The sequence below is a fragment of the Pavona decussata genome, unplaced genomic scaffold (assembly GCF_977016875.1).
Source record: "Pavona decussata unplaced genomic scaffold, jaPavDecu1.1 SCAFFOLD_26, whole genome shotgun sequence".
NCBI classification, from domain to species: Eukaryota; Metazoa; Cnidaria; class Anthozoa; order Scleractinia; family Agariciidae; genus Pavona; species Pavona decussata.
This window is the reverse complement of record NW_028145449.1, coordinates 3575770-3588221: the sequence shown is the minus strand read 5'-3', so window position 1 is coordinate 3588221 and position 12452 is coordinate 3575770. Positions and strand designations below refer to the sequence as shown.

The 12452-nt window shown below is 37.4% G+C and overlaps 2 protein-coding genes across 3 annotated transcripts; both read right to left on the bottom strand.

Annotated features, from left to right (window-relative positions):
* Positions 1-346: 346 nt before the first annotated feature.
* On the bottom strand, positions 347-3913 carry LOC146485593 (uncharacterized). Of its 2 annotated transcripts, none has more exons than XM_085103364.1 (4): positions 3035-3913; positions 1962-2192; positions 1161-1695; positions 347-607 (listed from the first exon to the last, which is right to left on the bottom strand). In XM_085103364.1, exons 1-4 carry the CDS (start codon positions 3484-3486, stop codon positions 359-361), a joined length of 1467 nt encoding a protein of 488 aa, XP_084959490.1. In that variant the 5' UTR covers positions 3487-3913; the 3' UTR covers positions 347-358. The 2 variants fall into 2 exon arrangements, with proteins under 2 accessions (XP_084959490.1, XP_084959491.1); XM_085103365.1 differs by lacking the exon at positions 347-607 and adding an exon at positions 813-970.
* Positions 3914-8274: 4361 nt separating this feature from the next.
* LOC146485592 (trace amine-associated receptor 8b-like) lies at positions 8275-9288 on the bottom strand. Its single transcript, XM_085103249.1, has one exon. It carries the CDS (start codon positions 9286-9288, stop codon positions 8275-8277), a length of 1014 nt encoding a protein of 337 aa, XP_084959375.1.
* Positions 9289-12452: the final 3164 nt, after the last annotated feature.

Genomic DNA, 12452 nt, shown 5'->3' with positions numbered 1-12452 from the left:
TATTCCTTTGTGTTGTGGAATAACATACCGGTATGTAAAAAGGATGATCATTTGAAGGGATGTGTGGAATAAGACCCTAAGTGACTTTTGATGTAAGGTCAAATTCTCCTTTTGTTTCACAGGGGAATACAATGCAATTTGGTAGGAGAATCTAGCAATTTATCAGAAGTCACTCAGGGCTTTCTTCCAGACACCCCTTCATTTGTTCTCAGTTTCATGCAACAATAAATTTTCCAGTTTCCTGAGGCCATTTTTAATTAGCATCACAATAACCAAAAGTACGTAAACATGATATTAGTACCTTTTTGGTAAAAAACGAAAAAAAAACAAAACATTATGACATAGAACTCAAATGGTTCTAGACATTAACTAATGCCTGCAAACGCAACACAAGATTAAGATAGATATCAAATCCCAGACATTGACTCTCAGCTAGGGGGTCATTCTGTTCCAGGCATGCACGTAGATCATTTTCTGCAATACTAGGTAATTCTATATCAGGAACTTCCACGGGTGATGTGTTATCCAGGAGCACACTGTCTCCACCCCACTGACAATCAGGCAGGGGGCCACTCCAATCAATGCCATAATGGGGAACATCATCCACCTGTGGAATAAAAAGTACATGTAGATGGTCAGAAACAATTGGTCAATTAGGTGATAAGCAAATGAAAATGATATCTACCACGGAAAATTACTTTCCCTTGTGTGTGGCTTGACTGCCACACCCTAACTCGTTTTTATTATTATTTTTCAACCTCCTTTAAGCAGAAAGCGATGATTGGTCCTAAGGGTGTCTCCGTATAGCAGGTTGGACTGTATTTATGTAGTTATAGCCACAATAAACAGTTTTTTCTTGTAGTTGGATTTCTATCATAAGAAGTAATTCAAGCAAAGTTTATCCAAATGGAAAAAAATGAATTTGTTGAGAAAGGGCTTGAACACAGCATAACAAGTACTGTTGATATTGCTGAAAAGTAACGACAAATATAAATATTTCAAACTCAGTAGAAATCCCAGAACCAAAAAAAGAGCTATTTTAGAACAAACAGACCTGGACCAACTAGAATGACTTGAAATAATAATTATTAGTCCTGTGTCGACATAAATTGTAGATTATAAACAGTGCAACATAATATGTATGGGTACTTTCAACATACCAATGGTTGTGCTTGCTCTGCAGAGAGTGAAAATCCATGGAGACCCCATAACCATAACTGAATTGGAGACATGTTTTCCTCTGTGGATAGAGGGTGGTGGTTCCAACCTTCTGTAAACTCTTGAAGATGGGCATTTATTCGCGCTTCAAACACGTATCTTAAAACGAACATGTGGAGATCATTGTCAATATCCAAAAGTCCCTCAGATTCCATGTGGTCAAAGAGGTTGAAGTAAATGAATGTGCAACCTGAGAAAACATCTCTCCATAAACGCTCAATTCGCTGATTATGGCAACTTCTACCAGCTATAAAACTTCCACGATCTGGCCCTCTGTCTGGATGTGTTAGTAGGTACCAGGCGACATCCACGTTTTCCACTCCTTGGTCAGCTCGCACTCTTGAAGGCAAGCCATTTTCTTCAACAGCAGTTTTAAAAAGTTGAAGGACAGTTGCTGCTTTGTTGTTACAACTGCAGTGCAAGTACATGATGCGCCTTGAGTATCCATCTATGCCACCGTGTATTACAAACCCCCATCTAAAAACAAAACAGACAAGCTTGCTTGTTATCAGTCATCTCCACAAGCCCAAAAAGCCAAACACTTTAGGGATGTTAGACTATGAAGGTAGATCACAGTCAATTTCTAGAGAACATTTAAAGGCGTGCAAATATTTAATAAATTATCAAGTTTGCAAAAATTGTGCCAAACTGGATGTTCAGTTTAGTTTGCTCTTCACCATGATCATTCATATGTTTGCCAAACAGATAGAGATTTGTGATCACCTGTAACATACAGTAGCTACCTTATAAGTTTGTGGTTTCCATCGATATGCCACAGTGAGAGGGGGGCCTGGACAAAGTATGTTCTTCGTCTCACTGCTGTAAGCTGTAATGCCCGCATTAAAATTTCTTCAGGACACAACCGTCTCATGCTGTCTCGAATACGATCCCATTGAACATTATGACCTCTTCCACGAAGGTGTCCACGCATGTTCCTATACCCACATCTGGGAAAGGTCGTCAGAACTTCTGAGCTTTTGAACAAATTGATAAGCAAGGCGTTAGGAACTGACATCAACTAAGAGCCTCACCCCTTCCCCTTTCAAAAATTGATCATCAATCTACCATTGTGTTGACAACATAATTTGTTATAGAGCACACTGTATTACAATGAAGCTGAATCATTCCTTATTCACTTACATGGAAAATCCTCAGCAAGTGTATTGTCCTTTATTTACATACTTATCATGGAGCATCAGGCTATATTATTTTATTCAACAGCCTTGCATACACATGTACATGTATTTGCAATGATACAAATGGGATGTGTTCTAACCAGTATTAAGTGGCCAGAAATTTTTTCAAGAATGTAGCATTTTGGCAACAGCTATGAACGAGACTTAAATCTGTGAGCTACAGCTGCTGTTTTGTTATTCAGTGATATTTTTGGTCCACAACTTGTGCTAATATCGGTTTGACTCCCAAAAGCTACAGTACGGGAGAAACTAAGATTTTTTTGTTCTGAGTACTGGTACTCCAATATTTCTTCTTTAAGTTATACGCCTGTGGCATTGGCTGAAAATACATTATTAATACATGTAATTACCTGTATAAAAATATAAATCTGCAAATATTTCAACTAAAACATACATCATAAAACCTTGAATAACAAATAACACTTGATCAAGATGTCATTGTTGCTAATTTGTAGAGCTATGAGTTTTTTTGAACGTTTGATAGTTACTCTCCCATTGGCGAAATTGATAATGTTGACACTTTGTAAGCTCCTGGAAATAGCATTCAGCCTCATGTACGCACATGAATATAATGCAGGCATTGGAATCCCAAATATGATAATGAAAGAATTGATACTTACATAAGATCATCCAATTCTGCGTCGGTTAGAGAACTGTGTTTTTCAAAGCGGAGTTGATAGTCAATGATACGTCGTCGGATCGTCTTGGAAGACACGCAAAAAAGTCGAGCAATTTGTTCAGGAGTAAAATTGTTCTCAAGGTATTGTTCCAGAAGTTCTCTAGGAATGTCTATGCTGGGACGACCCCTGCATCCTGTAAACTTAAACAACCGTCTTTGTAATGAGTTGTCATCACCACCAAGAACAACAAACATTTGATGAGCTCTTTGCAACAAACATTCCAGCTGAGGGGGAATGTTAAATAACGAAGATGCACGTGCTAGAATATACAAAACTCTGTCAAGGTGTGTTATTAGATACCCAATTCCATTCTCACTTTCATGAAAACGATCATTCACTCGATTCAAGACGAATTCTATGCTGTGGCGTAGGTATCTCTTCAAAGAATCCATTTTCAGTCGGCAGAGAGCAAATTTTGGATAAATACGTCATGTATAAGTGCATGGAATCAAGTAACACTTCATGTAATGTACGTCGAATTATAGCCTCTCTGAGTGGACGAGTCGAAACGACGAAACGACATAACGAAACGATGAAACGCCATAACGAAACGACGAAACGGCAAAAAGACAAAGGACGACGAACTGATGTGGTCAGTGATGAGTCGAACTCGTAAAACGACGAGTCGAACTGACAAGATGACGAGACGAACTCACGAAGTGATGAGTCGACTTCCTAGAACGCCGAGTCGAACTGGCAATTTGACGAGTCGAACTCGGAAAACAACGACTCGACTAGAAGTATCGGCGTGCGGAAACGATGAAACGCCATAACGAAACGACGAGTCGAACATTTTGTCCAGGATCTACCTTCATATTGAACACATATTTTTCATTTGACGATTTTACCTTTGTTTTAAATATGTTTTTGTTGAACATTGTTTCTTTGGGATTATTTGTTAATGGACCTGCGTAGTAACATCAGATTGGTTTGGTAATATTTTGCAATTATAACAATATTAATTTATTTTTGCATTGCTTCATTAGTTGATTTCCTGTCAGGTCCGAACGCAATACCACACAGTTTTTATCACAATTACACACATTGTCATAGATAATCGAAATCGATTGAAATTTACCGACGGTCATGATTTCAAGCAAAACACTTTGAAAAAAAGGCACTAATTTGGTAACTCAGGATTGTAAAATTATCAGTGTGATCTTCTGTACTAAATTTAGTCTACTTGTGGCGGCCCCGGTTGTTGAAAGAACGGATAACGCTATCAGGTAAATAAATCACTATCCGGGGGATGAAACTGTACTCCAACCAACAGTTTATCCTTTGGATAAAGCTATCCGCTCTTCGAACAATTGGAGCCCGAACTATATCCATTGCTGTTAAATAAAAATTTGAGACGAGACAAGATTTGATGCACTGACCAGTTACCGTAGCTTATTTAAGCCAATGTTTTGAGCCTAAACGTCGAGTAGTGTCATAGATTTTATCCCGTTTTTTGATAAGAATTATTGCTGAGTCTATATTAAACTTGATTGCCTCCTTCGTTAATTGCTTCTTGATAGATCACCTGTGAGATATAATCAATGAACAAGCCACGATGTTTACAAGCTGCGCTTTTAAATCGCCAGCTGATCTGTCTCCCACTAGTTGGGGTTTTTAACCTTGTTATTTTCAATTTAAATTATTTCTTTTGTGAAGTTTAATGCTCGTCCCTACAGGACCCCGGCTATAAACACTGTCGAGGGTAAATAAAGGCTTTTTTTGGATGGAACATCTGCTTTTGACGAACCGTAGACAAAGGCCCACGATCCATATGTCGGCCTTTTCTTTCTAGTAATGAGCATTTCAAAAATTAAACACTCAACCTTCCTTCGATATTTCTGAAAGATTTTGAGATTCTCATGAAGGTTCACCTATGTTAAATTACGTTCGTCCATGAAATTTACAATAAAGGAATGTCTATTTTCCTTTACACGTTGGTGGAGGTGGCGTCACGTGTAACCAATATAATTTTCCATCACACATGCTGTATCAAAATCGATCCATATAACAAAAATGTCCGATGAGTTATCGTCAACTTTATCTAAAGGCACAAATGAAGATCTTGAAAACGTCGACCCGACTTTTTCAAGTTGGTTTCCATTTCCATCATGGCTAGCATCTTTAAGCCGGGTACGTTTGTGAAAAGCTTCCGTGCAATGCGATGGCTGTTTTAAAGAACGTGTTTAAGCAGCACATAAATTTTGGTTACCATTGACGAAAAAGGGTGAACTTTGGATTGCAAAAAAATTGACACAGTACCTTTAATTTTATATAAATAAATACATGGTTGCAAAATCGAAGTTTTGAGCACTAAACCGATTTCTGTTTTCCAAATAAAGTTCTACAACTGATTCTGACGCCGAGGTTAATCAGAGTTGCCTGTGGAAAGAATTTAATTTTGGGGATATCTAGGGTCAATAAAACAACGTGCAGTTTAACAGAAAACATTTAACGGAAAAAAATTGAAAAGTAAGTTCATTATGTTGTTCCGGTGGGTCCCAAATGCATACAGTTTACAGCGATTTCAAACTGCGGAAGATGTCGTTTCTTTGACTCACTTTTGGAAGTGTACAGTTCTTCCTTCTTTGTTACTACTGTATTATGTTTCTATGCGTCCTAGCCTTTCTTCATTTTCCACCTTTTTCGTTAATCCTTCGAGAGCCGCCGTTTAAAATTGCTCTTCCGTGGGAAGAGAAAAGAAAGGAAAAAAGACGGATGCCGTCCATTAACTACAGATAATGCTTTGTGTATTTTTGACAGTACTGTTTTTGTTCTTGTTGTTTTTTTATTTTAGGACGATAGTAGTGCACGATTCCGTGCACTGCGATAGCTGTTTTAAAGAAAATTTTAAAGGAGTACCTTAATTTTGGTTACCGTTGAATAAAAAAGGGTCTAGTTTGGATTATAAAAAAATTTACACAGTCCCTTCATTTCTTTTATAATAAATACGTGGTTTTAAAATCGAACTTTTGATCTTGAAACCAATTTCTGCTTTTTGTCTACCCAAATAAAGCTCGACACTGACTGATTCTGACGCCGAGGATAATCCGAGTTGCACAAATGAAGAACTTGAAAACGCCGGCCTGACTTTTTCAAGTTGGTTTCCATTTCCATCTTGGCCAGCATCGTTAAGCTGGGCACGTTTATGAAAAGCTTCCTTGCAATACGATGGTTGTTTTAAAAAACATTTTTAAGCAGTACGGAAAAGGGTCTAGTTTGGATTACAGAAAAGATGACGCGGTCCCTTAATAATTTTTTGATAATAAATACGTGGTTGCAAAATCGAATTTTTGATCTGCAAGCCGATTTCTGTTTTATGTCTACCCAAGTAAAGTTCGACAACTGATTCTGACACCGAGGTTAATTCGAGTTGCTCGTGAGAACAATTTAATTTTGTAGATATCTAGGCTAAATAAAACAATGTGCAGTTGAACAGAAAATATTTAACGGAAAAAATTGTAAGATAAGCTCGGTCTCCGAACTGTATTCATTATGCTGTTCCGGTGGGTCCCAAATGCATACAGTTTACAGCGATCTCAAACTGCGGAAGATGTCGTTTTTTTGACTCAGTTTTGGAACAGTAGAATTCTTCCCGGCTTCTTTGTTACTATTGTATTAATTTTCTTTGTGTCCTAGCCTTTCTTCGCTTTGCATCTTTTTCGTAAATCCTTCGAGAGCCGCCGTTTAAAATGGCTCCTCCGTGGGTAAAAAAAAAATAAATAAAAAAAATTTAAAAAGGATGCTGTCCATAAACTACAAGTAATGCTTTGTGTATTTTTGACAGTACTGTATTTCTTTATTGTTGTTATAAGACTATAGCCTATTCGTTTCAACAACATCTTGCTTCTGACGAATTTGACAGTAAAATTATGACACGGACTCACAGATAAATTATTCTGCATTCTGAAAAGTGTCAACTAATGTTTACAAACCTTTGCGTACTCTTGAACTGTTCGGGAATGAATGAATGGTTCCATGCACGTGTGCGAAAATCAAGGGAATAAGTTCGATTTAAAATAGAAATTGTTCATCCAAATTTGGGAAGTTTTGGTTACGATCAACAAACCAAAATATTCGAATTCATTATTAAACGTAATTAGCTGATTTAGATAAACGCAGTTTCTCCTTTCGGTAAATAAAGTAAAAAAAAAAAAAAAACTACCAGAATAATCGTTTTCTATTTTGTTTGAACTTTGTAAGACTAGTCCGACTAAAAAAAAAAATGAAGAAAACAAGCAGCCCGACGTCACTGTCTTTATGCAGTGCTAAACTCTCAGAGAAAACAGTGCACGAAGCTCGAGTACGCGAGTCCCGCTTGGGCTGGCCTCACGCAATATTTAAGTGATCAAATTGAATCCATACAAAAGAGGGCGCTAAAAATTATTTCTCCTTCTCTGTGCTATGAGGACGCGTTTAAGAAGTCAAGCTTAATTTTGCTGTGCCAGAGGAGGGAGGATGCGTGTATATTAACATTTCTCAAGCGAAGTTACTGTTCTTCTTTCGACCTGCTACGAAGCTCAGTGCCGAGAGTTGAGAACACAAGACCGTATGCCCTTAGAACAGGAGAATCTGTTTTTGTGCCTGCCTCCTCAAGAACTAACAGATTTGGAAATTTTTGCACCATCAAATACAAGAATCTCGTTTAAAATAGCGAAATGTGATATGCCTTAACATTGACAGTGATATTTATGTGTCATAATTCCGAGATATTTGTATGTAATTAATGGCCCGCTTTGTAATTCAGTTAATGCTGCAAAAAGGTTGAATAAACGATTATTATTATTATTATTATTATTATTATTATTATTATTATTATTATTATTATTATTATTATTATTATTATTATTATTATTATTATTATTATTATTATTATTGTATCGAGGACACCGCGTCAATTTCAGAAAGGTGATCATCGGTAATTGCTGTCAGTTAATTGTAGCCCGAGGCCCCATATAAAGGAAAAGCTTCACTGTCGGGCAGGTTAATTCTTAGAAAACTGTTTTTCTAAGGATATTTTTTAACAGGTTTTGTTTACATTCGATATTCGACGAGACACTGAAAGGCAGTCGAAACGTAAAATTTTTACATACTTTTTAAATATTTTTCACTTTTTAGGTCATTAACACTCTTTCTCACACTGAAGGAATCGTATAAATTAGTCATGAGTTCAGTTGCTGTTCTTAATGTTGAACCGGCACTCCAGGTCTTCTCGTGCCTTCAGGCAAACGTTTATCCTGGAGGTGGTTAACAAGTACCGCAAATGCTGTTGAAATTGGGGCTACTGTGTCATGGTTGCCGCTACTCATGCAAGTCATTCTGTTGTGGTTGTCAGTAGTTGGATTCCCGTGAGGTGCAATCCGCGTGCGTAGAAACAGTTCCTTAACCGCCCTTCGGAACTCTCTTTTGCGGATGGAATAGATGATCGGGTTACATACTGAACTGAACGTAAAGATACAATTTGTGACCAGTACTGCCTCGGATGGAACATTCGTGCTTTTGAAGAGCCCTACATAAAGGCCCACGATCCAGGTAGGGAGAAAGCACAACAGAAACGCTGCAATAATAAGACTGACATCCAAAGCTGCTTTTCTCTCGGTAATTCTTCGTCTTGAATTCTCTTGCCGTTGGCTTTCAGAACCATAGAGGCTCCCAATTTGGATGGCTACGGCGTTTGCTTGATGTTTAGCCGTTTTGTAGACCGACCAGTTCAGGTGTGCGATCACCACAAGGGGGGAAACGAAGAATATAAGGGGTATTGCTATTTTCAGCCCACTTGGAACACTCTGTGACGTGATTCCATCTTGGCAGAAAAAAAACATCTCTGGATCATAAGCGTACTCTGCTCCATAAAAGAATATACCAATTAAAAATCCAATTGGAATTAGCCAAATGAGTACCAGGACAGCAACTTTGGATTTAGTAAACGTGCCATTATAAGTCAAAGGCGATTTAACGATGGAGTCGTATCGGTCATAAGACACTGCCATCAGATGAAGGACTGTGTTAATGTAGAAGTACCTGAAAAAGAGTGGATTCAGATGACACATTGTTGCGCCGTACAACCATCTTTCTTGTGCTATGCTTGCGATGCGGAAGGAGTTCACGAGGATTAAAAACAGCAAGTCTGACACTGAGAGGCTTGCGAGGAGAATATACCGCGTCACACGAAAGCTTTTGCGCACAGCGATAGTCATTATTACCAGCAAATTACCAGAAAGACCGATGGCTTCAAAAATTGTGAGGAACGCTGCGATGATTTGGGGAAAAGCCATACTGAAATGACGCTTCACGTTTAAATTGAAAACTTTGCAATGTTAAGTTTCAGAGGTGATGAAGCCTACTACTTTGTTCCCACTTTATAATAAATTCAAGAGGAAATGACGACCGTGCTATCAACAACCAATCAATCCATTCATTAATCAACCCTGACGTCGTTAAAAAAAAACAAACAAAACATATACGGTATTGACTAATAATAGATTAGATGTTAGCCTAACTTTGGATTACTGTTTGTTTGAAAATATATTTTTCACTTGACGATTTTACCTTGGCTTCCGGTTGTTCAAAGAGCAGATAACATTATCCAGTTAATAGATAAATATCCAGGGGGTGAAATGTACTCCAACCAACACAGCTTATCTGCTGTTCAAATTATATCCATTGCTGTTAAATTAAAAATTGAGACGAGATAAAGTTTGATACACTGACTATCGTTACGGTAGCTTATTTAAGCCAATGTTTTAAGGCTAAATTGACTAAACCGCGTCGAGTACTGTCCTAGATTTTATCCCGTTGTTTGATAAGAATTATTGCTGAATCTATCTTGAACTTCATTGCCTCATACGTTAATTGCTTCTTGATAGATCACCTGTAAGATATACCGCTCAATGAATGAACCGCGATGTTTACAAGCCGCGCTTTTAAATAGCCAGATGGCTAGTTTGTGAAGTTTAATGCTCGGCCCCACTGGCACTTGTGCTATAAACACTGCCGAGGGTAAATAAAAGTTATTGTTTTTTTTTGTTTTTTTTTTTTGGATGGAACATCAGTGCTTATAACGAACCGTAGACAAAGGATTACGATCCACATGTCGGTCTTTTTTTTGTAATAATGGGCATTTCAAAAATTAAACATTCAAGCTTCCCTCGGAATTTTTTAAGGATTTTAAGATTCTCATAAAGGTTCACCTGTGTTAAATTACGTTCGTCCTTGGAACTTCCAATGAAGGAATGTCTGTGTTCCTCTAAACGTTGGTGGAGGTGGCGGCACGTGTAACCAATACGATTTGCATCACACATCCTTTATCAAAATCGATCCTTATAACAAATAAGTCCGATGTGTTATCATTAACTTGATCTAAAGGCACAAATGATGATCTTGAAAACCTAAGCCCGCCTTTTTCAAGTTGGTTTCCATTTCCATCTTGGCTAGCATCTTTAAGCCGGACACGTTTATGAAAAGCTTTCGTGCAATGCGATGGCTGTTTTAAAGAACATTTTTAAGCAGTACACTAATTTTGGTTAACATTGACGAAAAAGGGTTTAGTTTGGATTACAGAAAAGATGACGCAGTCCCTTAATTTTGTTTTATGATAAATGCGTGGTTGCAAAATCGAAATTTACAAGCATTGTTAAGCCGGACACGTTTATGGAAAGCTTCCGTGCAATGCGATGGCTGTTTTAAAGAATGTTTTTAAGCAGTACAGTAGTTTTGGTTAACATTTTCTTTTAGTATTACAGAAAAGATGACATAGTCGCTTAAATATTTTATAATAAATACGTGGCTGCATAATCGAACTTTTTATCTGTAAACTGATTTATGTTTTATGTCTACCCAAATAAAGATCGACAACTGATTCTGACGACGAGGTTAATCCGAAATGCTTGTGAAAACAATTTATTTAATTTTGGGGGGTATCTAGAGTTAATAAAACAACGTGCAGTTGAACAGAAAACATTTAACGGAAAAAATTGAAAGTTAAGTTCGGTTTCCGAACTGTATTCATTATGTTGTTCCGGTGGGTCCCAAATACATACAGTTTACAGCGATCTCAAACTGCGGAAGATGTCATTTCTTTGACTCACTTTTGGAAGAGTAGAATTCTTCCTTCTTTGATACTATTGTATTATTTTTCTTTTGTGTTCTAGTCTTTCTTTGTTCCATCTTGGCCAGCATCGTTAAGCCGGAAAAACGTGGTTGCAAAATCGAACTTTTGATCTGGAAACCGATTTCTTTTTTTTTTTTTTTTTTTTTCTACCCAAATAGAGTTCGACAACTGATCCTGACGCCGAGGTTAATCCGAGGTGCACAATTCAAGAACTTGTAAACGCCGTCCCGACTTTTTTAAGTTGGTTTCCATTTCCATCTTAGCCAGCATCATTAAGCCGGGCACGTTTATGAAAAGCTTCCGTGCAATGCGATGGCTGTTTTAAAAAATGCTTTTAAGCAGTACATTTATTTTGGTTAACATTGAAGGAAAAGGATTTAATTGAATTACAAAAAAGATGACACAGTCCCCTAATTTTTTTTATAATGAATTCGTGGTTGCAAAATCGAACTTTTGAAATGCAAACTGATTTCTGTTTTATGTCTACCCAAGTAAAGTTCGATAATTGATTCTGACGCTGAGATTAATCCGAGTTGCTGGTGAAAACAATTTAATTGGGGGAATATCTAGAGTCAATAAAACAACGTACGCGTGCAGTGGAACAGAAAACATTTAACGGAAAAAATTGAAAGGTAAGTTCGGTTTCCGAACTGTATCCATTATGTTGTTCCGGTGGGTCCCAAACGCATACAGTTTACAGCGATCTCAAACTGCGGAAGATGTCGTTTCTTTGACTCACTTTTGGAAGAGTGGAGTTCTTCCTTCTTTGTTACTACTGTATTATTTTTCTTTGTGTTCTAGCCTTTCTTCGTTTTCCACCTTTTTCGTTAATCCTTCGAGAGCCGCCGTTTAAAATGGCTCTTCCGTGGGTAAAAAAGAAAAGAAAAGAAAGGAAAAAAGACGGATGTCGTCCATTAACTACAAGTAATGCTTTGTGTATTTTTGAGAGTACTGTATTTCTTTATTTTTGTTATAGGACGATAGCCTATTTGTTTCAGCAACAACTTGTTTCTGGTGAGTTTGACAGTAAAATTATGGCACGGACACACAGATAAATTATCCTGCAAGTCTCAACTAATTTCTATAAACTTCGATTGCATCGTTTTGCGTTCTCTTGAACTATTCGGGAATTAATAAATGAATGAATGATTCAACGTGTGGGAAAATCAAGGAAATAAATTCAATTTAAAAAAGCAATTGTTCATCAAAATTCGGGAAGTTTTGGTCATGATCAGCAAACCAAAATATTTG

What these genes read in the sequence shown, in the direction of transcription:
- LOC146485593 (XM_085103364.1), bottom strand. Translation starts at nt 3,486, where the DNA reads ATGGATTCTTTGAAGAGATACCTACGCCACAGCATAGAATTCGTCTTG. An exon ending in GGAAACCACAAACTTATAAG is followed by an intron (nt 1,696 to 1,961) that starts GTAGCTACTGTA and finishes TTTTGTTTTTAG; the next exon opens with ATGGGGGTTTGTAATACACG. An exon ending in CAGAGCAAGCACAACCATTG is followed by an intron (nt 608 to 1,160) that starts GTATGTTGAAAG and finishes TTTATTCCACAG; the next exon opens with GTGGATGATGTTCCCCATTA.
- LOC146485592 (XM_085103249.1), bottom strand. Translation starts at nt 9,288, where the DNA reads ATGACTATCGCTGTGCGCAAAAGCTTTCGTGTGACGCGGTATATTCTC.